The sequence below is a fragment of the Magnolia sinica genome, chromosome 8, assembly GCF_029962835.1.
Source record: "Magnolia sinica isolate HGM2019 chromosome 8, MsV1, whole genome shotgun sequence".
NCBI lineage: Eukaryota > Viridiplantae > Streptophyta > Magnoliopsida > Magnoliales > Magnoliaceae > Magnolia > Magnolia sinica.
In genome coordinates, this window is record NC_080580.1 from 11,787,179 (window position 1) to 11,813,319 (window position 26,141).

At 42.2% G+C, this 26,141-nt stretch overlaps 1 protein-coding gene across 2 annotated transcripts; it reads right to left on the reverse strand.

The window, feature by feature from the left end:
* Positions 1-1,450: 1,450 nt before the first annotated feature.
* LOC131252875 (oxysterol-binding protein-related protein 3A-like) lies at positions 1,451-16,142 on the reverse strand. 2 transcript variants are annotated; one of them, XM_058253634.1, is made up of 10 exons: positions 15,945-16,141; positions 12,475-12,568; positions 10,754-10,870; positions 10,573-10,645; positions 10,362-10,480; positions 9,710-9,831; positions 8,685-8,861; positions 7,855-7,999; positions 3,412-3,590; positions 1,451-1,831 (listed from the first exon to the last, which is right to left on the reverse strand). In XM_058253634.1, exons 1-10 carry the CDS (start codon positions 16,058-16,060, stop codon positions 1,585-1,587), a joined length of 1,389 nt encoding a protein of 462 aa, XP_058109617.1. In that variant the 5' UTR covers positions 16,061-16,141; the 3' UTR covers positions 1,451-1,584. The 2 variants fall into 2 exon arrangements, with proteins under 2 accessions (XP_058109617.1, XP_058109618.1); XM_058253635.1 differs by lacking the exon at positions 10,754-10,870 and having other exon boundaries at positions 15,945-16,142.
* Positions 16,143-26,141: the final 9,999 nt, after the last annotated feature.

Here is a 26,141-nt window from a genome sequence, read left to right on the forward strand (position 1 = left end):
TTTTAACAGTGGGCTGTCAATCATCACTGTTTCCTGTGGTGTGGTCCACCTGAGATTTGGATCTGCCTCGTTTTTAGCCTCGTGCCTTAAAATGAGCCGGAAAATGGATGGACCGCATGGATAAAACACATCCATCATGATGGGACCCACAGCACTGACCAGTACCGAGACCTCGGTACTAGAGGGGTCACTACCGAATCCGAATCCAGTTTCTCCAGCGTCCCTAAACTAATCACCATTGTGAGGACTGTCCATAAGCTTGCATACAGCAAAGGCACACATGGCATGAAGTTAATCAAGACTGTCCAATCGTGGGCCCCACCTAATATGGGCAACCTCGCTCATCGCCACCCTCAAAATTGTACTTTTTGCGACTGCACTTTCCAGGAAATTCACAGCTCTTGCCCACGGGTCATAAGCTAACGATCCAAGCCGCTCACGTTCTGGGCCTCATTGCCTTGGATCGTACAGCATTTTTGGCATGACTATGATTGTCCAAATCGTTAGCTTATAGGACAGATCATGGACGGGCGTCACCTGTCTAGATGCCAGAGCGCTTCTGGATTATGATCCATCTACTGTGGGTCCAACTACTCTGGATTAGAATTATAGAACATGTATGGCACTGTGTATTGTAGCAATACATAACATTCAATGCTTTTTTTCTTTCTTTCTCATTCAGTGATCCAAGCCGCTTATATGATGGGCCTCACGGGGGGTGGCTAATAACAAAAATAAAAAAATTTAAAAATTTTAAAAAAATCTAACCCTGGAACATTTCAACCCGTAGATCATTTTCCTTTAAGCGCACTGGCTTGATACATAGTTCAAAATCTTAATAGATACGAGTGTGAATATATAAATGGATAAAGAAAATCACAGAATTGATGCATGGCCTGTTCGTAGACCCCTTTGCTGACTGCTTGAGGTTGGGGAGTAAATCCCTTCAACAACTCTTTACCTTTTTATTTTGAAGTGAATCAACTCACCTAGTGACTCGGTTATAGTCGTGTTGAGTCAACCAAGTAGCAAGCTGACTCGACGAGTCATTCTGAGTCTGAACTGAGTTTTAGAAATATGGCCTGATCACTGGGTAGATGATGGGAGATTCACACTCTGTACTCTTGATGAAAGGCCCATGTATCGAAGGTGCGTCCCGCCCTGATGGACCATGCCCCAAATGATCTCCTTGACAGGGGCAACCCTAACCATTCAATTTCAGGCCTGTAAATAAACAAAGAAGACATGCAATGGTGGTCCACATCAATTGCTAAATGGCCAAAGAATGGCGGGGAGGATCTTTCAATCTGGTTGTTTTCTGGGGGCATGCTCCATCAGCCGTTTGGCCTAACAGATCAGTGATCCAGAATCCGGACTGATAATCATGGGACCTACTGGTACAAATTGCAAACCCAAGTATAATGCAATCTCCCAATATCAAATAAATATGGGAAATCATATACCATCTACAGATTCTCTTGAATTAATATTTTTTACACATCATATCTACGTTTTGTAACTGAAAATACAACCAGCATGTTTCAGATGGAAAACAGAAGTAAACAAGCATACAAACAAAATACCTTATTCTGCAGATATATTACCATACTGCCATGGGTTAAACTCAATGGATTTGATGTCAACTTCATCGACCGTATCTAAGGCATCGATTGTGGCCCGATGCTCGGTGTATTTACCGTTGTACTGGTATACTTCCAATTCACCCCAAGGTGTCAGGGTAACTTCGCCGGATAGATCGAACCATCTGGGTGTGAATTGATGGCCCTTCGCCTCTCTATCTCGCTTTTCAGCTCTCTGTCTCTCCTCCAGACTGAAAATCATGCATGTTGAATAAGACATGGTCACAGAGAAACTGACATGAGTTATCTGAAATAGGAATTAAAGGTGATACTTTGCATTGGACATTGACCGTTGAACCACTGTTTCAACCCTGTATCTCACTGATAGATAGGGCGTTTCAACATTGAGGTCTTGGGTACGAAGGCCAGCTTAACTATTGGGAAGGGGGGGGGGGGGGGAACCATCCATTTTTATCTATGCATGTGGTACTGGAACCATCCATTTTTATCTATACATGTGGTACACCCGAGTTTGAGCCCATATCTGGAAGGTAGATGGCATTTCAACGTTGAGGTCATGGGTTCTAGTTTAGCTTACCAATTAGTGAAAAAAGAAGAAGAAGAAAATGTGTGACAATCCATTTTCATCTACACACAGTACACCTGATATGCAGATCAGGAGGGTCTTTGGGCCGTGTCATGTCCACGGTGGGACCCATATGATGCACAGAGCAGGTCTCCGTTTATAGGCAACGCTTGTGTGTGCAGTGGTGGGAAAAATATCCTGGCGAAGCTCTACTGAAAGACATCGTATCTTTCTCGTGTCTTGATTAAGCTTTGGGTTGAATCCACATGCTCAAGGCTGCAACAAGAACTTAAGACAATTGAGCCAGCATGTCCCTGTCATCTACACCGTTCTCTTTTCATGATGTTCACAAAACCAAAATACCAGAGCTTTTTCATGCTTTTGGTGGTTCCACGACTTCAACTTCAAAAGGTATGGCTAATCACAATCAAATAGTACTTGGGTGTGTTTGGATGCATTAATTGGCTGAATTGTAATAATTAAATAAATAAAATGGAAAGTTGAATTTCCTTCATGAGCATTCATATTGAGGAACTAGGCTCCAAACTGCAATTTTGGTAGTTTCGCTTGGATTTGAAAGGAAGGCAACTGTCTAAGGTCCGTTGGTAACGCTGGTAGAGTGTAGTGTGTGTGAGTGATCCGGGGTTCCGTCTCTGGTTGTTTACTACGTAAACCTTATTACTACCAAGAAATAAAAAAAGAAGAAGAAGGCAACTGCACTTTAAGGACTAGTACATAATAAATGCTAGGAAACATTACTATTGACACCTCCAAACGTTCGTATTTCAATTCCCTTGTGGATGATATAAGGCCCATTCTAAAGCACGGAGCTTTGCTAAGCCCACATGTAGTAGTCAGCTAATGCACACGCCACCAAATACGCCAGCGTGACAGACCTGCAATATCCAAGCCATCCACAAGGAGGGTACCACTATAGATTCCCCATATCAAGAATCGGTTTGATCCACTAGTCAGGTGGGCCACAATGAGCTGAACAAATGTACAGTTGTTAAAATATCATCCCAAGTTTTCTAATCCGTTCACTTACACCTAAGTGGACCACCTTTATGTTTTGGCAGTAGCATCTATGGAGTGAGGTCCACATGATGGATGGCTTGGGTGTTTCACGTGTACCACACTGGCATATGTGGTGGCCGGTACACAGCATGTGCACTCAGAAAAGCTCCAGAAACATGCATATGCACGAACTGCTTTGAAATCAGTTACATGAAGAGAATGATGTACCTGCTCTTCTCAGCACCAGCTTTAGAAAGATCACCCTTCTCCAGTGCGTATCGGTCAGGCCGCAGACGGGAATCTGATGCTAATAACTTCTTGGGTGCCGTATCGAAGCTGTTTATTTTGCGTGCAAAATATGTATACTGAAATTTGTCATTTTCTGGAGGAGCAGCGACTCTCCATACCTATCAAACCATACAAGAATAGGCAATGAGAATAATCCATGGATGGTTGTGACTAGAACAGCCCATACAACTTAGAAAACGTGACTAGTCATGCATGAAGGATATGATATAAAACTTTCCAATTTCCATGATAAAAAGCAGATCATGATTACTACTGACAGTTTGCTCAAAGCTCATTAGTCAACAGCAACTCGATTAAGGCTGGCAATAGACCGGTCTTGTGCCAGGCAAAATCAACATTTTGAATAGGCCAGTCCTGGTTGACCTGACCCGACCAGTTCAAAATCCAGGCCTTAACGAACCTCTGGCCAGCCCATTGACAGGTCTAATCTTGGTTGACATGTGGCATGCTTCTAGCACAATTGTAACTGCAGCTCTAGTGAGCCATCATGTGAAGGGGCTATAGATTTTTTTTTTAAAAAAATTACGGTGATCGGGCTATCTTTGTTGTCACTTGATAATCAAAAAATGGACTTGAGCAAATCAAAACAAAAGGACCAATGGTCCACATTCAATGGGCAAAACTTAAACTGATTGGGATGGCTATGATTTTCATAATCTGTAAATTTCGTGGCCCACCAATTCAAAAAGTCCACGTGTGCATGCATGCAGTGGAGATGCTAGAGAGAGCATGCTCTAACTCCAAGGGCCCTAAAGTGAGCCTCTCTAGATTCTCTTACTAATAATCTCAAGGCCTGTTTGTACAGTATCATATAGGTGCCATGGCTATTTGAGTAGAGCTTCATCTAATGGGCACAGATGAACATATCCATCCACTGCTCTTTCTCGAGGATGATATACCTCTAGAAGTGTGGAAGATAATGTGCAAACTCAATTTAGTTAATTAGTCTTTCCAATAATAATAATAATAATAATATCAGATAAAGAGAATCCCAGGTGAGTGGAGGATAAGCATTGGAATGCCTGTTTAAAAACAAAGAGGTGCACAAAGTTACACTTTCAGGGGATAAAACTCATGAGTCACACTGAAGTTTTTGAAGAGGGTGGTGAAACAAAGATTAGAGAAGAAACAAGGGTTTCTGTGTGGGGTCCAACATGATGCGTTGATAGCATCCACTCTAACCATCTTGCAAGCCATGGCTTGTTTGGCCATGGGCCCAAAAATCAGTCCAATGAATGGCTCAGGTGGGCCATGTGAGTAGGAACAGTTGGGAGGGAGACTTGTGACCTTGCCCGCCCAGAATGGCTGATTTTTTAGGCAGATGTTTCGTATCAACGGACTGGATGGCATAATACACAACACATCAGCCCTCTATGAGAATGGATGGGTGTCCCCTCCAGCTGTCCCTGCTCATGTAGCCCACCCGAGTCATGGATTAGGCCTGATTTTTGGGCCCATAGCCAAATGAGGCATGGTGTGCAAGATGGTCAAAGTGGACGTTATCAACACATCATGATGGGCCTGCCCACAACTCATTTGAACTATTATGTGGCATGGCGTGCAAAGAGTCCCGGTCTTAACAAGCGAGCAAAATTGGGCCAGGTGCGGGTGGGCTCCTTCATGATGTGTTTGTGAAATCCACTCCAACCATTGGATGCATCAGCTCACATTAAGCCCAAGGCTCAAAAATCAGCCACATCAATGATTCGGGTGGGTCACATGAGTGGCAATGGTGTGTAGGGGATGCCCACTATCCGAACTATTTCACTTGGTGTGGCCCACATAAATCATGGATGCGCCTAATTTTTGGGCCTCATGAGGCAACTGATGGTTGGAGTGGATTTCACATAATCATCATGGTGGACCCTTGTAAAAATCAACAATAAACGTCCCTCTCCCAATTGCTTCCTTTTGGGTGGCCCACCTGAATCATGAGTCAGCCTGATTTTTGGGCCCTGGACATAATGATGGGTGATGCAACTGATGGTTGGAGTGGATCATACATAAACATCTTGGTGGCCACGTAAAAAATCAAGGGTAATCATCCCCCTCCCAACTGTTTCTCTTAGCATGGTCCACCTGAATCATGAATCTGCCTGGTTTTTGAGCCCTGCAGCTACATTTTCGTCACACACCTAATGGTATGAGTGGATTTCAGAAACCCATTAAGGTGGGGCCCACCTGAGCTGTACCTATGTTTGCTCGCATGTAAGGTCTCCTGCAGGCTGGTTTGCAAGAGACCAGTTTCGCGTATATATACAGTTTAGCTTCATGTCAGGGAGATCAACAATTTGAAGGTACTTGTCTACCTAGATAGAAAAGAGATAAAAGAAATAATCTACACATTGTTTTTACAAATCTAGAGAAAGCATATAATAAAGCACCTATGGAGGTTATATAGTGGGCAAGGAAGAAAGGAGTCCCATCTCCCAAGAGGATATATTGACATCATCAAAGAAATGTAAGAGGGTGCCATCACAAGAGTGAGAGTGGCCTCTAGTGAGACTGAGGAGTTTCCAGTTGCAGTGGGTCTTCATTAAAGGTCAGCATTAAGTCCTTATTTATTTACTTCCTATAGATGAATTAACCACTGATTTCCATGATGAGGCCCCTTGGTGAAATGTTCTTTGTTGATGATGTGGTATGGGTTGATGAGGCTAGAAATGGTGCAAATGCTAAATTGGAGGTTTAGATTGAGGTTTTAAAGTCTAGAAGCTTAAAATTTAGCAGAACATAGTTAGAATGCAACTTTAGTAAGAACATATGCAAAAATATGAGGCTTGGTTACTATCGATAGTAGAGAGATTGCAAATGCTAAATTGGAGGTTTAGATTGAGGTTTTAAAGTCTAGAAGCTTAAAATTTAGCAGAACATAGTTAGAATGCAACTTTAGTAAGAACATATGCAAAAATATGAGGCTTGGTTACTATCGATAGTCGAGAGATTCCTCAAAGCAATATGTTAAATTACCTGGTTCGATCATTCAGAAGGATGGGGAGATTGATGGACCAAGAGCTAGGTGGGGGCTGATATGCCTCTGAAGTGTTTTGTGATTGCCACATGCCTATGAAACTTAAGGATAGATTATAGATTTTATAAGAGGGATATTTAACTGGATATGCTATGTGAGTGTTGGGCATGAAATAGCATGAGCAGCGATTGAGTGTTGCAAAGATGAGGACACTAGTTAAGATGGAAATGTGAGAAAACTAGGAAAGATATAATTAAGAATGAGGTCATTTGAAGCAACCATGAGCAGACCCAATATGATGTCAGATGACAGAAGGCGAATTGAGATGGTTGTGTGCCAAGAAGACAAGACAACCTTGGTAAGAAGACATGAAGGCTTGTTCACTTACTGAGGATGGGGACATTGATACGATTTATGGAGATAGGACTAATAAAGTCGACCTCGAATAGCTGGTTGCCGTCATCATCCTTCTCAAAGCAATTTGGAGCCAGCTTTTACATGGTAGATTAGAAAGAGTTGAATGCTTGGCAGCCCTCAAAAGATCTGCCTTCCTCTTTTATCTGCACGCAGACTAGGTGGTGTTGCCAACAACACCCCCAGTGTGATGTGTTGAGCACTGTGGGGGCCACCCTGATGTATGTGTTTTATATCTACATTGTCCATCCATTTTGTCAGCCCATTTTAAGGCATGAAACCAAAAATGAAGCAGATCAAAAGCTCAAGTGGAACACACCATTGGAAACAGCGCGGACAGTGACACCCACCGTTGAAACCTTCCTGGGGCCCACCGTAATACTTATCTGCCATCCAATCTGTTGATACGGTCATCGAGACCTGGATGAAGGGAAATATAAAAATATCAGCTTGATCCGAAACTTTTGTGGCCCCCAAGAAGTTCTTAACGGAGGGCATTCAATCACCAATGTGTAGAGTAGTGTGGTCCACTTGAGCTTTGGATCTGCTTCATTTTTAGGTTCATGCCTTAAAATGAGCTGGAAAAACAGATGGACAGCATGGATATAAAACACATACAACAGGGTGGATCCCACAGCACCCACCACATCACACACCACCGCTGGGGTTGGTGTTGACAACACCACCTAATCCGCATCCCTTTTATCTGGGCCCTTGGAACCAGCCACGGAAAATGCTCATAATAAAACGATAAAAATGCCGCTTGCATGTGATAGGCTCAAATTGCGGGAATCGAATGTATGCACCCGCATTACCCTGAAATTCGTTGAGGCACAGCAGTTGACTGGACATCTAGGAGCAGAGACAAGACAATATTTGACCATTTATTTATGAAGTAAAAGGTTTCGCATCAACTAATAATAGCAATGAAATGATACTGATAATGATGGTGATGGTACCAGTTTCATGGAACTGACCTCTTTCAATTCGGTGCCTGAAAGGGGCTCCCCTTCCATGTCACATGGCTGATAGCTCATTGACTCATTCCATTTCCCAGTTATCAAAATCTTAGGTTCCTCTGCTGCATTATATACATATCCATCTACTTCATACCGACCATTCCTGTAACCAATCACAACTTGTAATAAGAAATAGCACATGCATCATTTGAATTGCAATAATGAAGAAAATCAGAGAGTTGCCACTGTCATTGGGCAGGCAATGCAATCAAGTTGCAATTCAAAAACTTCACTCATGAATATTTATCCAGCAAAGTAATATCTGAATGCGGCCTATTGTATCACATAGATGATTCAATTCTTGTCTACACTGTGTTAACAATCATTGCATTCACTGCTATATTATTGTCAATCTTGGAAACAGTGGCAAAACCGTGGAGAAGCTTCAAATTTTTATATTCGTAGAAAAACTGTTAGAAAGAATACCATCCCAGTACAGGACCTACACATGTGAGATTGAGGAAGCCAACATGTATGGGCCATTCCTTGGGTGGGAACACCACCTTAAACATAGCTTGGCCAACACATGTCCCATCAGATTGGCACACGAATTAGAAAATGAACAGAGGGAGGGAGGGAGGGAGTCCAAATTCCTTCTCAACACATGGCCACATGATTACATGGTTGGCTAGACCTGATGAATGGACCCAATCTCACACAAGTGTGCCATCTTGGCACGGGAGCCATGGAGAAAAACCTCAAATCTTTCTCTTCTTCTTTTTTTTAAACCTCAATCTCATACACACGTGTCCCACTCATACTCAAGCAAGGAAGGAATATAGACATACCCAAACCAGCCACAAGGCTGAAAGTATAGCACAGCTTTGTCCCCTGTAGTCAAGTTTGTCATGATCATCTCCCCAGGCGAATCAACCCACGTCCTTCCAAATATAAGGTTGTTAGCTTTTGTGGGAGGGGGCACCAAATCCAACACTACACCATCTCTTTTAAGGGTTACCCTTGTCCTGCACACCAGATAAAAATCTCAATAAGAAACAGCTTTCATTTCTAGAGCAATGACAGGGAATAAAACTTGAGAGTTTCAAGATATAAATTTATATAGAATAGATTCAATAGAAATATATTGACCAGAGTAACAAATTTTTTTTTTTAAAAGGCCAGCTTAGGAATCTTAGCAGAGTATAAAGCATGTGATTGAGAACTGAATATGTCAAACTAAAGGCCTTTTTGGATAGGGGGAAGAGAAAAAGAAAAGGAAAAGAAAATTGTAAAGATTATCCAATAATGATTTCCCAAGATTTCCATGAGCACTATTGAAACACGGATGGATTCCCTATTTTGGAGTCTTGTTTGGATAGCAATTGGAAATCTTATAAACTCTTACAACAGGTGTATCTTGTGCATGAGAATTTGACCATGGCGTTTGGGCAATGATTGCCTTTTGAATTCCAATAATCTTTTGCTATCTAAACCACATAAGAAGTCACCCATTTTCTTTTCTTTTCTTTTCTTTTCCCACTATCCAAACCAGACCTAAAGGAAACACTGATCAAAATATATCAAGAAAAGAAGATGGAGATCTGAATGAGGATTTTCAGGGACAAACCAACTAGAATGTCTCTTAAACTGAAATAAAACCAAGTAGTTGTAAAATCTCTTAACACAACGATATATCCATCATATACATTCTTTTTTTGTTTTTTTGAAAAGAAAATGATCATTTACATTCTTTCTTAAACCAAGATAACATATAAAGGTATTAGGTAAGATTGCACTCAACAAACCAAAAAGATGGTGTGAAACAAACCATTAGTCATGATAATGAGAAGTGGGCATATGCAGCATGGCTTACCTTCCAACAGGATAGATATCAAGCGAATTTCCTAAAAATTTGCTCTTCAACTTGGATGTCACATCATAAGTAAAATGATCATTTTCGGCATGCCCCGCACTCATAGGAGGATGATGACACACCTGGAACAGTTAAGTATGGTCAAATGGGAGCTGAGTACTGCAAAGTAGCAGTATGGCACCACATTGCCTAATTATTAAAATATCAGCCACAACAAAGAGATTAATAAGCCACAAGCACCTCTATGCATGGGGCGCTGATATGTGACATTGCACCCCTTGCATCAAGTGGGCCCCAATGAGTAGACAACCCTGCACAAAAATCAGGCTATCCACTCATCAAGGCTACTTGCTGCGGCCCACCTGACTGTGCAGCTTCAATGCCCCATACATGTGCCAAGTCAGCATGCGCGGGGCATGGAGTGGTTTATCAAGCTTAGCAGAGCACTCAAAATGAATAATGATGGGTGGCTTTAAGCACTAGTTTTTTTTCTAATAAACATAACAACTTTATTATTTAGAGATGGCTCATAGTGACATACCAGCTTTAGGGAATGAACATGAAAATATGAGCAGAGGAAGAGAGCAAAATATTTATTTATATTAAAAAATAAAATATAAAAAAAAAAAGTTCAAGGAAAATGATTGCTCGCCTGCTCTGCAATGAATGTAATTCCCCCATGATTGACCATTTCATACGTCTCGCCCAGGATAGGATTGAAAGGCTTCCAGGTTCTTTGATAGGCATAGTAGACAGATATTGCCCATGATGCTGCAAGCAATAAGCCAATAACAAAGAAACTCATCATGCCACATTAAACATGTATATGGCTCATAACCAACCGATTAGAGGAGAATACTTACTAGCATAGACCAATCGCATGTAGGGATCCTCACATTCATCCGCCAGATCTAACAGGTGGGAGTACTCCATTAACTGCCACAAAGAGCATACAATGAGCAAATATTCAATGTTTGGTAATCAGCACCAAAATATTGCACAAACATGGCAGGCAAACAGTTCTAATGTACAAACAAATCAGACCTCTGCCATTCTCTGAATCATTGTCATTGGCTCAAAAATGAGGACTGGAAGTGTCACCATTGATGTAACATCTGACCCTATATACTTTTGCATCATCTTCCAGTAACTATCCCGATCCTGCAACGAAACATGCGAAGGTGAAGAAGCAAAACCAAAGCGACCTTCGCATGTTAAATATAACATGAAATATAAAGGTAGGTTTTGAAGTGCATGGGGAAGTGGGACAATTGGGGATGCTTTTCCGCCAACTTGTACTACACTGACAGCCCAATACAAAACACTGAAACAGAGCTAGATTAATCATGCTAGAGGTAAATGATTTTGCATCTATGGAGCCAGGAAGGAGTCATGGTTTAAAGACTAGGACGAGTCTGATGCGACTCTTCCAAGTCAACTTGGACTCAGTCAGACCTGATCCACTTTGTTGCCAGGAGTAAACCCCAACTCGGGGGAGTGGGGCTGATTCAGCCCCAACTCGGGCGAGTCATGACTCAACTCAAGGCCAAACGACTCCCGGTCAAGTCGCCGAGTCTTTCAACCATGGATGGAATAAGAAGGTTAAATAGGGTTCTTCACTTAAAAGAAAAAAATAACAGGGTGAATTTTGCAGTTGTCGGGATATGATGGCAGAAATATTTGCAACAGAATTTGGTGGATAAGGGTATGCTGGGTCCCCTGCCCAATACTGAAATGGCAATATGGACCTTAAGTTGCTTTTTGGTAGCATCGAAAATCATGAGACTGAACTGAATCTTAACTTGAAGCAGGACACCATCTCATGGATCTGCAGTTGTATGCTCTCTATGACAGAGCTCTTTGATCAGTAAGATCCTGAGGGTTTATGCACAAAAGGAGGGAAGTGACTTTCCAGATTATTGCATGCTTATGACCTATTTCATAGGGGAGAATGGTTGTCAGAAGCCAAATCTGATGACAGAAGCTTGGAAGTATCAAATGGAAGATGGACATACAGAGAGAGATGGAAAAACAAACCAACAAAAAAATAATAGAGGCACTTCCCAAAGGGCTAGATAACTGGTAATAGAATGGGCTTCTTGTATCTCTAAATAAAGGATTTTAATTTGGATGTTCTTGGGCTGTGATTGGGTCACCTTCTCAGCGCCCCTTTCTTGTTGTTGCTTTTGTTTTTGTTTTTTAGTTTTGTTTTGTTTTTTATTTTATTTAATTTTTTCCTTCATAATAAAAGTTGTCATCTTTCAAAAATAATAATAATAATAATAGAGGTTTGCTAGCCCCACACACTCTACAAACAGCCACATGTGCAAACGCAGCATGCATGTGGGAGTGGATCACTGGACCATGGATCAGGCAGGACCCACAGTATGGGCTGATGGCTTTTCTTCAACTGACCATTGTTTTTGTAGATCCAGCTGATCTGATGACTTGACCCATCTATTTTGGGCGAGATCATCAGCACTGTGTGCCCCACCTGATACACGCTTTGGATGTCCTACGTTCATGCCAAATTGGCACATGTGGCCGCGTGTAGAGTGCCTGTGGAGCTAATGGACCTCTAGTATGTACAAACATTCATAATTTCCTGTAGCATCTTAAAGAAAGGGAGAAACAAAAGAGGATAAATATTTTCTAAGATACATGAGAAACCATGACTTCTAGGGAATGGTAAGAAGAGAGAGAGAGAGAGAGAGAGAGAGAGAGAGAGGGAAGAAAAAAAAAAGGACAAGGAAAATATAGAGAACCTCCTGCTTCCATCTTCCTCTGTGAGCTTCCTCCTCCGCGTCTTCCGTGCCTCCTTCTGGGTTTATGACTTCTAACCCTTCATAACCAAGCAACCTAAACAGCCAAAAAGAAACACCATGCAGTGGTCGGTGGCTAAGGAATTAATTAGGTCAGACCATTACACGAAGTAGGAAGAAGTTTAACAAAGGAAATACAGTTGCCAAACACTTCAAAGTCGCTAACTATGAGTCTACGATATACAGGGTGCAAGACAAAACAAAGAACTGTCAGAGGATAATAACTTCCAAGGTCCAAACTTGGAAAAGTTCATCAGTGAAAAGACACACAATTGAAACACGAAGGGAGGTGCGGTACTGCAGAACCATTAGGGGCGCATTTGGATGCACTATTGAATTGAATTGCAATATTTAACAGAATATAGTGGAAATAAATTGTGATTTTCCTTATATGGCAGTGGTACTAGATTGGGCTCCAGATCAATTACTTCTGGGCTGGACTTGAAAGAAACATAACTGCAATTTAAAGACAAATCATCCTGAATACTGGTAAGATCACTGTTATGTTTGTCATTTCCACTTGATTAAAGCGAATGTTTCACAATTCATTTCACTTTTGCATCAAAAAGCAGCCCAATTGTCCATAAGAAGCTAGTTTGGTTGCCATTCCAGAAAGGATCTAAATGTTAATCTTTAGTCCAGAAGGCAGAAGCTTAGGGCCTGTTAGGTTGCAATTTGCAATGAAAGTTGCGTTCTAGAAAGGATGTGTCTGGGTTATGCTGTCCTGGATAGACTATCTGGGCCATGCTATCTTGGAATCATTATTATGTTCTTTAATTGTGATACTCTGCTATTTTGTGATGCCAATGCAGTTTCAGTGGATAACTAATGAAAAAATATTGTTTGCTTCGAAGTGAGGTTGGGGTTCAAGATTAATGTGGCTAAAAGTAAAATGTTGGGTATCCATGTCTCCGACAAAGAATTATTGCGGCTTGTGAATGTATTCGGTTGCAAGAAAAGCTCGTTTCACTCCACTTATCTTGAGCTGGCACTTTGTATCGGAAAGCCTACCAAGCATTTATGGGACAGCGTAGGGGAAAAAACAGAGAGGAAATTGGCAAGCTGGAGGTGTCATTATTTATCTTTGGGGGAGCGACTGACCCTCATCAAAGCAGCCTTCTCAAATATTACCGTGTACTTTTTATCCCTTTTCAGGTGCCCCAAGTCAGTATTGGAGCAACTTGAGAAGCTGAAAGGGATTTCTTCTGAAAAGGGTCTTTGGATGGTCGAAAATTCCATCTGTTAAAGTGAGGAGAGGCTTGCAAACTGACATCAGAGGGGGGACAGGAATAAAAAAATTTGGGTCTCATGAATCTGGCATTCCTTGGGAAGCGGATTTGGAGATTTGGGTCGGAAGAGGGAAGACTTTGGAGGGAGATTGTGGCAAGCATGGAGTGCGGGAGAGAGGGTGGATGGTCTAGTCATCTTCTCTATATCCCATGTCAAGTATTTGGAAGACGGTTGTGGTGACTAAACACTTACTTCATAGAGGTATTACATTTGCTCTTTGGGAATGGCAAGCGCATTCGCTTTTGGGTTGATGTTTGGAGTGGCGACAGTGCACTTCAAGATCCCTTCCCTAAATTAGCATCTTTGGCCCTGGATTGATTCGTATCTGTTGAGCAGTGTTTCTCTATCTGCGGTCCTTCGGTCATGTGAAGCCCTCCCTGTCGCAGAAACTTGGCAAACGAGTTGGTGAGTTTCTCGGCCTTTTGGATCATCTTAAGAACATTGTCCCTTACCCTTCAGAAGAAGATGTGATGGTTTGGAGGGGGCACCAATCGGGAAGATTTTGTTCGCTCCCTTTTTACTATTATTTCTGAGTGTCCTCATAGTCCGACGCCGCCTCACTCATTCCATCATTGGTTCATTTTTAACCAACCAGTAAATGTCAAACATTCGGATAGTCCGCTAATCAAATTGCAGCACCAAGTATGCTCAGTTCTGTGCACTTTCACATCCCTGCACTGTGGCATCAGTGGCACAGGCCTTTGTTCATGACATTGGAAAACTCCATGGGCTGTCCCATTTCGTTGTGGGTGATCATGATTCAGTTCTATTATCAAATCTTGGCAGGAACATTTTTTTACTCCAAGGCATACATTTGCAGATGAGTACAGCATACCATCCCCAGACTGATGGTCAATTGGGGGTTCTCAATCATTGCTCGGAAACATATTTGCGTTGTTTCACTGGGGATGACCCTAAACAGTGGACATGATGGCTCCCATGGGCAAAGTGGTGATACAACACCGCTTGTCAATCGACCACTAAAATGTCTCGAGGGAGTGTATGGTCATCAACCCCCAACTATTAGCTTCTATTTGCCAGGCGCTGCCAATGTGGATCAGGTGGACAAGGAGTTAAGAAGCAGAGATTGTGTGCTGCGAGAACTCAAAGAGAATCTTCTTTGGCTCAGAACAGGATGAAGGTGCAGATGGCAAACACAGGACGGAGCAGGAATTTGGTGCAGGAGATTTGTTCTTTAGGTCACAACCTCAACATCAAAGCTCCTTAGTGCACTCCACCTAAAAGTTAACCCCACAACATTTTGGCCCATTTCAGGTTCTCTAGCAAATTGGTTTCCATTGCTTACAAGCTGGTTTACCACTGGGTTCGAAGCTGCATCCAATTTTGCATGTTTCACTGCTTATAAAGAAGTTGGGTTCAAATGTTGGTGTGCTGCCTTCACTACCTCAAGTGACTGATGAGGGAGCAATTCGGCCACATCCCTCAGCTATTCTAGAAAGAAGATGGCGAAACGTGGGAATCGCACCATGACAGAAGTCTTGGTTCAATGACTAACTTGCCTGAGAAGGATCCCACATGGGAGGAATACCAAAAGCTTAAGAAGTGTTTCCCTCATGTTCACCCTCAAGGACAAGGTTGTTCTTAAAGTGGGTGGAACATAGAATTTGCATTTGAATAAATCCCTTGTATGGAAGGGCGCGTCGGTATAGATTAGTTTGAACCGTTTGATTTTATTTGCTTAGACGTTTTTTATTTTATTTTATTTTTTTCCTATTTAGTACCACGCTCTGTGTATAGTTCTACCAATGAATTATAAGAGGTATGAGATCTTTTCCCTAATTTCTCGATCCATTGCTTACACTAGGAGAGAGGTTCCCTCTCGAAGTAGGACCGACAGTAGATTCAACTCATTTTAGGGTATAGATCTACCACACATCCACAGTTTAGCGTCGTTTGTAATGGAAGAGAAGTGATTCAAATAAGAAGAATCGATATACGAAAAAAAATCAGGACAAGAAAAAACAGAATTAAGATCTTAAGTAATTGAATTTTCCAAAGAAAAGAGAAAAAAATCAATCAGATACTGCGGATTATCCTCAATAAAGACCGAAAATTTACGATCCTGTCCATGGAAATGAGAAGTTGAGAAGATTTAACAGTACCCATTAACGGATTTGTGCATTGCAGTGCCGAAATTCGAGATGCTCGATGCGATCGATGAGAAAAATCCACCGCCGCTGCTGCCGCCTTCTTGCTTGTCATGATCTCTAGCAGCCATTATCTCTCTCTCTCTCTCTCAGGAGAACTTGGAAGTTCTTGAGATTCTTGCCGAAAAATACTCCCGATCGGGAGAGTTGAAATGAAAAGGAGGGATTTCACCAAACCCTGATTCCCCGCATGTGTAACCCGATTAAGGCCCACATGCTGAGACAATCAGATAATCGGAACCGTCCATATTCTAAATTTTACACTTCACAGCCACCTTAAGAGATTTACACGTGACGGATGATTCTGACCATCTCATGAATTTAGAAACGGAAAAGAAAGTTTTCGACGGCTCACATTCAACACGAGAAATCAAAGGTCTTGATCATATCTGAAGGGTGGTTAGGGCATCTTTTGTTACTTAGGGCCTGTACGGATGCCTGTAAGTTGGGTAAGTGGGAAGTGAAAGTCATTTACAGTTGTGTCTGGGGTAAAAAATTCACCTGTAAATCACTTGCAGTTGGTGCTCGGGAAGGGGGGCGGCCCTGATGGGTGTGAGAAGTCACTTCCCTGTGAGTGACGTTCACCTTACAGGTAAGTAACTTACAGCTTAAAATAACTAACACGCATCCAAACAGGCCCTTATGTTAATGAGGATAACATGGACGGTTCAAGTTGCACCTGGAAGTTCCAACTTGAGTTTGGGTCAAGGTCCTCAGGTTTGGGATTAGGCCTTGTTTGGTTCCATGGATTTGGAATACTTGGATTAGAAATCTTCTGAATTTGAAATAGCCTGAATTTAGAATCTTTTGGTTTTCTTTGTTCCCCCATATTCAGAATCTCTTATAATTCAAGAGTAGTTATGCATAGTTTGGGTTTGGGTTTGGGTTTGGCACCCGGAGTTAGGACTTGGGTCAAGTCAAGTTGAGTTGAGCATAGAGGACTTCAAGTTAGGTTCGTGTTGGGCACATCCGATTAAAATAGAGGTCATGTTGTATTGGATTAGACTCATCTACTTGACGTTCTCTTTGCAAGCACCACCCATCTTAACTCCTGCTCAACAAAACAAACACATTAACGAAAACTAATTTGATTGGTGTTTGCCTAGTCACCCATGGAAGTGTTAAGGTCCTTTAATATGCATTGATATGATACCCTCTAACAGCTCATGCTTCCAGAGTATAAAGTTGTTTGATATAATATTAGAGCAGAAGGTCATGTATTCGAATCCAGTACGTAGGATGGCAATATGGGTCAGGCTAACCAAACTTGGCTTTTCAACCAATTTTAGTTTAGCTTAGGACTGATTGTCCCAACTCCAACTAAAGAGAGTTTTGGATCACCTCTTTGGGAATCTTTGAATCCAATGGTTAGGCAAAAAGTCCGTTAATATGCATTGATATGCTATCCTCTAACAGCTTATGCTATCAAAGCAGAAAGTTGTTTGATGTGATATTAGAGAGGAAGGTCATGTATTTGAATCCAATAGATAGGATGGCAATATGGATTAGGCTAACCAAACATGGCTTTTCAACCAATTTTAGTTCAGCTTAGGACTGGTCCTAACTCCAACTAAAGAGAGCTCTGGATCACCTCTAGGGGGATATTTGAATCAAATGGTTAGGTAGAAAGTCCCTTAATATACATTAATATGCTATCCTCTAATGGCTCATGCTATCAGAGTATAAATGTAAGACTCGTATCCTAGTCCGTACCGTTCCGTAGGCTTCCGCGGTCCTTCCAGTCGAATTCCGGCAATCCTCGACCCATATCCGACGTTTGCGTTCGATCCTAAGCCAGGTCCCACATACCAACGTCGGCTCGATTCGAAACTTATACCTTAGCAACCGCGCCGTCACCGCGATTCTAACGCCGCGACTCGCGCACGATCCGATACCCAAGCCGGAAGATGTGGGCCGGCATTTATTTTGAAGAAAACGCCGCGCGTTTGCAATCCCAAGAGAATCTCTAAAACATGTCCCATCAATCAATCAATCACTTCATGTCAAGTGCACATCACCTTCCACCCCATCCCCAAGCAACCACTAAGTCAACTCTTTCTCACCATTTCTCTTACACAACCATACATGTCAAGTACACATCACACATCACTCACCCTTTCATCCATCACACCCATCCCTCACTTCTCTTACAACTCTTTCTTTCTCTCTCATTTCTCAGCACAACTCCCAAGCTAGCAAGAGCATCACATGTCCAAGCTCTTCCATGAGAGAAAAGTGAGTTGTGTGGCCCACTTTCCATCCCAAAATCCATCATCTTAGCCCTTCATTTCTCATCCTCTCCATCAAAGTGAAGCTCAAGGAGACCGACGTTCCAACAGACCGAGAAGATCGAACGGTGAGGGCTACTGATTAATAGTGTGGATCTCACTTGGGACCCTAGATGTGGCCGATGGCCCACCTTGATTTTATTATCATTCCATGATGGGGCTATTTTCCATGGACCCCATCATGATATTTACTTTCTAGTCTAAAAAGGGGTCATCTAGACCTTACATCTTGGTGGAGAAGGGATCTTCACCATTAATCTTTGATTTGATGGGCCCACATGCAATGGGACCCACTTGATGTATGATTGGATGCTTGAAACGGAGGGCCCATAGTGCCGAGGTCCCTCCATCACACATGTCCCTCTATCTTTCTTTCTTTCTCCCTCTCTTTTTATTTATTTATGTTTTTATGTGTGATGAAGTGGCCATGTGGCCCACTTGGATAGACCCCACCATGAAGCATGTATTGGATCCAATCCTTTTGTAAGTGGGGCCCACTTTATATGTGTGTTATTTCACACCACCCAGCCATGTGGTGGCCCACCTAAGCAGGGCCCACCTTAAATGTATTTGTCTTACCAGTAACTGTCCAGCGTCTAGACGTGCACTAGGAAAAACACAAATATTAGCTTGTTTCATAAAGCTTTGGGAAGGGCCATTTGTATAGGCTTCACCTTGATGTATACATTCAATCCACGCCGTCCATTCCATTCTTCAGATCATTTTAGGCGTTAAGCCGAAAAATGATGCTGATCCGAATTTCTGGTGGGCCATAGTATAGCAAACTGTGATTTTTACTGTTGAAAAATCACCTGATGATTCTATACGCCAAAACCCCTTGAATATTGGGCTTGTTTGGCTTGTCTTGAGATATGAAGAGCAATGGATGGTGTGGATTCCTCCAATGCAGGCCCCACGCATGAAAAACCACGAGAATATGCGATTTAAAAAAAATAAATAAACCATGATGCAGCTGACGCTGCTGTTGTCAGAGACGCAGGCAACGCCAGCGCTACGCTGGCGGGCGGACGATAGACAGGGACCCACGGCTCCAGCTGTGGGCCCCACCATGATGTATATTTGTCATCTAACCCGTTCATATGGTGGGCCACTTCCAGCAGTGGGTCCCCTCCAAAAATCAGCCATATCCAAAGCTCAGGTGGCCCACATCATAGGAAACAGCGGTGATTAAATGTCTGCCATTGAAACCCTTTTATGGGCCACAAAAGTTTTGGATTAAGAGGAAATTCGTTTTATCTTTTCATCCAAGTCCGTGTGACCTTGCCAACAGGTTGGATTGCGAATAAGCATTATGGTGGGCCCCACGTGGGACCCACAGTGATGTATGTGTCTTATTCACACCGTCCAGGTGGACGGTGGAACCCACTTGAATGTATGTGTTTTACCATGTCGTCCAGCCGTTTTGCTGGGCTGCTGGACGGTCGTGGACCCCATGATGTATGTGTTCTGTCCACACAGTCCGCACCTGGACGGTGGGACCCACCATGATGCATGTGTTGCCTCCAAACCGTCAATCCATTTTGCAAGCTCATTTTTGGGTATGAGCTAAAGAATGAGTCGGATCTCCACGTGCGGACCCCCCCCCCCCCCCATGATGCATGTGTTGCATCCAATCTGTCCAACCATTTTGAAAGCTTGTCTTAGGGCTTGAGGCTAAAAATAAGACGGATCTATAGTTCAAGTGGACCCCACCTTGGTATACACATATGGCCCTTGTGATGTGGCCCACTTGTCATATTTATGGCCCGTTGTTGAGGCCCACCTTGATGTATTTGTGGCCATTGTTGAGGCCCACCTTGATGTGAATGTAAGGCCCATGTTATGAGGCCCATTGTGATGTATTCAAGGCCCATGGGCTATGGCTCATTGTAATGTACATAAGGCCCATTGGTACAGCCCATTGATGTGGCCTACTTAATGAATATAAGGCCCATGTGATGTATTTCTGGTCCAATGGGATGTACCTAAGGTCCATTGCAATGTGTGATCCCAAAATGGTTTAGGTAATGATGTTTATGGCAGGCTGTGCTTTGGGAACAATGCTGGTTTAACGTCCACATTGTAAGAATAATGTTGGTTAAATATGTGTATTATGACTCTCCCTAGAGCCCATTGATAGGCTTGTACTTGTTGTGTGTAGGTCATTTAGGCCCATCTATGTTGAAAGGATAGTTCATTTCTCCATAACATGCTTAGTATAATTTCATACCTTATGTCATACGCATCATATGTATGCTTGATATGAGGAATGTTTGATCATAGCATAAGCCATTGGATTGAGACATTTACGGGACTCCTTATGGGACGGAGTGCCCCACATGATCATGCGGCACGCACTGGATTGCTGCATGATTTGACGGTGTGATTCATGCATCTTGCAATATCTGTGACTTGATCACTGCACGCCCTAGCGACATCAGGGCTATGGCCTCTACAGGCACATCGTGGATGGTCGTATCGGATACCAAAAATATTGGCTCTAGCATTGTGGGCACTTAGGATGTCCTTGGGTGAAAGTCACAGAACCTTTTTGGTACCAGGAGATGCTCCAACGTCTAGACCGAGTGGATACACAAGCGCCCGAGTGCCGAATACCAGTAGGCTGCATCTCCCACTGTGTCGTGGTTAGTTGGAAGGGAGTGTGGCCTTATCCGCCCGAGTGAGGGGGCTATAAGGTAGGCTAAGTTTGACTAGCTTGCAAATAAGTCCACTATCAACGAGCCGGGTAGGTATTAGCAGACTACTGGTCAGGCGGATAATGTAGTCTCTTCCACTTGCTTGGCTGTGCAGCTAGGGAGGAGGCAGTCAGTGTGATTGTACTAGACCCCGATAATATCTAGAGATGAACTGTGCTGATATGTGTACTTGATGAATACCGGCTTGCTTGGATTGCATCTCGCATATGACATTCGGCTACGTAGGCCTCACATTGCATCGATATGGTCGATAACATTCATGTCCCGCATCGCATGGCCTCGGTATAGCCGATAGCATTCATGCCTTGCATCACATAGCCTTGGTACGGCTAGTTGTATTCATGGACTTACCGCATATTTCTGCATTACTCTGATATTGCATACTTGGCGCTTGCTTTGCGCACACACTTACACCACCCTCTAAGATTTTGTAAGCTTATGCACGACCGTTGCGTGCAGGTGTCGTTGGACAGCAGCATCACTGAGGCAGGAGCACGCATCTAATCATTTTGGAGCTTTTTGATCACCCTGTATTTCCCTTTCCGCATTGTACTTAACGTTTTTGATATAGTGGATATGTGGTGATGTTGTTTTGTGACTTAGTTATGCTTGTGGTTATGCTCCACTACAAAAAAAAAAATCATACTGAAAATCCTCCTTATAGGATCCCAGGATCGGAATCTGGCATGTGAGTGCCGGGATTCGAAAATGGAGCACTACGGAAGCTGTCGCCGCCGGATTCAGCGATCGAAAATTTTGTGAGCCCATTTTCCGAGTTTGGGGCGTGACAGTAAAGCTTTTTGACATGATACTAAAGTAGAAGGTCATGTATTTGAATCCCATAGGTAGGATGGCAATATGGGTCAGGCTAACCAAACCTGGCTTTTCAACCAATTATAGTTCAACTTGGGACTGGTTGTCCCAACTCCAACTAAAGAGAGTTTTGAATCACCTCCATGGAGATAGGCAACATATCCACTACACCTATCTTCTTCAAATGAGTGTGGCCAACCTGGTTGGTGGATTGGCCTCATTAATGGGCTATTACATGTCTAATTAGGAACGATCTTGTACATGTGTGCACCTGACTCAATATTTCCAGCTATAAGGTGTGTGCAAGTAATGCAACGAGCTTGTCGATGTTTTTTACCTCCCAAGAAATTCAAATATTAAAATTAGATGATATAACAAATGGATGGTGTGGATAAGTCACATACATCACGGTATGTGTCAACGCTAGTCCAGGGGATCAAACAGGCAGGCCCTCATAGCATATTGAGTTGTGGTTATGTGATTCAGATTTTACAAAGTATTTATTACCTATTTATAAAGAATTTACGGCATATATAAAAAATCAAACAGGCTCTTATTGATAATTGAAATGTAGTCATAAGATTCAGATTTTACATGCAAAAAACAAACTATTCATAAGAATCATCAGCTTATTTGTTTTCTACATATAACTTGTCCCCACAATACCAGTAGCAAGTCAACTAAATTTGAAAACGTTTTTCTCTATCCAAGTTTTGCATGTTTCCTACTCTCTTCTTCTTCTTTTTTGTTAGTTTGTTAGTACATGTTGGACGTAGGCCAGTGGGGCCCACTTGTGAACTTCGTGTAGACTGTCAGATCTTGAGGGCTTACCTTCCGCGCTTCCCTACAATACACCCCACTGTTAGTTCACACACTTCACTATTAGCCACCCCCACTAGGAATGCCATGACCTTAGTATTGAACTGAGGTATCTTTCACTCGGTCTACCACTCGAGCTGTGGATCTAGGTGTTTGTTTCCTACTCTAATGCCACTGTTAAAAGGAGAAGTTTCAACCCATTTTCTTTTATTCTTTTACCCTCATCAATCTAGCAGTACTATTTGGGATTTTGTATATTCTTGCATCAAAATAGCATATTTGCAAATGCACTTATAAAAATTTGCTTTGCAAATAAACATATCATCAATTCATTGTTATTAAAAATACTCGCATTTCTATTAATTTCTCATCACTTGTGTTTCCCACAACTGGAAATGTAGAAGCTCCTTATTTATAAATGATGCAATATCCCTCCCGATTTACAAAGAATGACAAACCTCGGTACTAAAAGTATATATATATATATATATATATATGGAAAAGGTACCATGCGCTCGACCTCACGATAAGCTCCCGTGAGGTTGAGCTGTGTGGGCCCCACCGTGATGCGTGTCGATCATCAACACCGTGCATTTGATGGGTCCTCTCTAAATTATGGGATATCCCAAAAATTAGCCGTATACGGAACTCAGGTGGGCCATATCATCTAAAATCATGTGAAGACACCGTTAAAACATATAAAAGCACTTGGTGGGGCCCACCTGAGTTTTGAATGCTGCTGAAACTTGGTCTGAACCCTCATCCAAGTGGGACACACATAATGGATGAGCTGGATTTGCAAACCACATCTCGGTGGGCCCAAAAAATGACTATGAATGTTTTAATGGTGCACGACCCCTCCCCACTTCTGTATGTGGTGTGGCCCACACAAGTCACAGATTGACTTGATTTTTGAGACCTAGGCCCACGATGGAATGGTGCATCTGACTAATGGGGTAGATGTTCGAAACGCATCATGGTGGGGCCCACACAGCTCAACCTCATGGGATGAACTCGTGAGGTCGAGCGCATAGTACCTTTTCCCATATATATATGTGTGTGTGTGTGTGTGTGTGTGTGTGTGTGTGTGTGTGTGTGTGTGTTTATGTGGAAATGTTACTACAAGGTCCTCATGGGAACTTCCCGTGAAGTCGAGTTGTGTGGCCCACCGTAATGTGTGTCGAACATCAACACCATGCATTTGATGGGTCTCCTTTAGGTTATTGTATATCTCAAAAATCATACATATGCGGAACTAAGGTGAGCCATACCACCTAAAATCATGCGAAGACATGCCTAAAATATATAAAGCACTTGGTGGGGCCCACTTGAGTTTTGGATGCGGCTGAAACTTGGTCTGACCCCTCATCCAAGTGGGACACACACAATGGATGGGCTGAATTTGTGAACCACATCTCAGTAGGCCCAATAAATGATTATGAATGTTTTGATGGGAGGGTAATCCCTCTCAACTACTGTATGTGGTGTGACCCGCCCAAGTCATGGATTGACTTGATTTTAAGCAGGTGGTCCCACACACACACACATTGGTCGTTGCTAGGCTGAATAAATGGATGGTGCGGATCACATGGGTAAGGGCCGTAAGGCCAACAAATGGACAGTGTGAATCACATGGGCGGGCCCCACAGATAACTCCCCTAACCTTTGAGGTGGAAAAGAGGGGTAAAAAATGGAAGAAGGATGATGAAGAGGGGGAATGAGTTCAATTGGGAAGTGAGAGAATGCTACCCATCGAAAAGGGGTATTTTCGTCATTTTAAAAAATAATGCCCCAAAAATTAATGGTTGTTAATATAATATAGGTATTTACAACCACAAGATATTAAAAAAGTAATTATCTATAAACTTAACTTTTTAACGTGTGTATATGCAAATACCCTATTAATGATGTGGGTATATGCCAAAAAAACAAATGTATAAATGAGTTTAGGTAGTGAGTGACTTGTCGGATCTCTGAGCTTTTTTATTTTATGAATTCAAAGTTGGATACTTGCAACCCCATGCTCCATGGGACACAGCTGAATTGGATGTACCTTTCCCCAAAGGTAAGTGAGATTCAAAAGTCAAGTGGGCCATACCAGGATGTTTATTATATGGGGAACGGATTGGCTACTCTCGCTGCCACTGGCAAATGGCTGATGGTCGGTGCTCTGTGGGCCCCACCATGATATATGTGTTTCATCCATGACGTCCATCTATTTTTCTATATCATTTTATGGTATAAGACCAAAAATGAGGTATATCCCAGTATCAAGTAGACCATTACAGGAAACAGTGTTGAATGAACGTAGACCATTAAAAACTTTTTGGGGGCCATAAAAGTGTTGGATCAAGCTGATTTTTGTTTTTTCCCTTCATCTGGGTCTATATGACCTAATCAACGGATTGGATGTCAAATAAACAGTACATTGGGCCTTAGGAGGATTTTAATGGTGGATATCCAATCACTATTGTTTTCCTGTGGTGTGGTCCACCTGAGATTTATATCCTCTCATTTTTAAAATTAGATACTAAAATGATCTTTAAAAATGAATGAACGGAATGGATGAAACACATACATAATAGTGGGGCCCACAGAGCACCAACCATCAGCCACGGGGCTACTGGCAGAGTAGCCGTAAAAACTTTTCGTTGGAAGAAGAGATCTTTCCTTCTACTTTTCTTTGGAAAACCTTTTTAGAGCTTGTTAGGCAACATTGATCCATATTTCACTAATCACATAGGTCTTAATTCGTCATGTCTCATTGGACACATTCATCGTAAATATGGGGTAAATACGTAATTATTATTTTTGAGCTTGCTTGGGCATTTCCGCCTCATTCAAAAGGACTAATTTAAATTTATGGGCCCTACCATGATATATGTGGCACATCCCAGTGTGAGCTAAAAAACAAGGCAGATCCAAAGCTCAAGTGGCTCGCATCAAAGGAAACAATGCCCTAAATCATCCACCACCGCTGAAATTTATTTCCTTTCCTAGTCGACATTGATGTTTATTTGTCATCTAACCTGTTCGTAAGGTTACACAAACACTGATGACAGGAAAACACAAATATCAGGTTGATCCAAAACTTCTAGCCCCGAGAATTTTTAATAATAAGCATTAAGTTTCCACTATTTCCTATGTTGTAATTCACGTGAGCTTTAGATGTACTTCATTTTTGGTCTCATGCCCTAAAATCAGTTTCCTGTGGATGGATGGTATGGATAAGTCACATATATCACAGTGGACCCCACATTTATTTTGCACCTACCCTAGATTTTAGCATTCAAAAAGAAGGGGTCAACGTGAGCATTGAGAATGAAGTGATTATTACTTAGGTAAGTAATTATTACCTATACAAAAAATCAAACAGCCCTGGCATATTGTATTTGTAGTGGTTTGGATTAAATTTCCTAACTCCAGGTCTTTTGCTCCCACTAGATTTCAATCCAGATTCCTTTGAAATCTAGTATATAGATTATCTATATATTCCTTGGTAACCACTAGCTTGA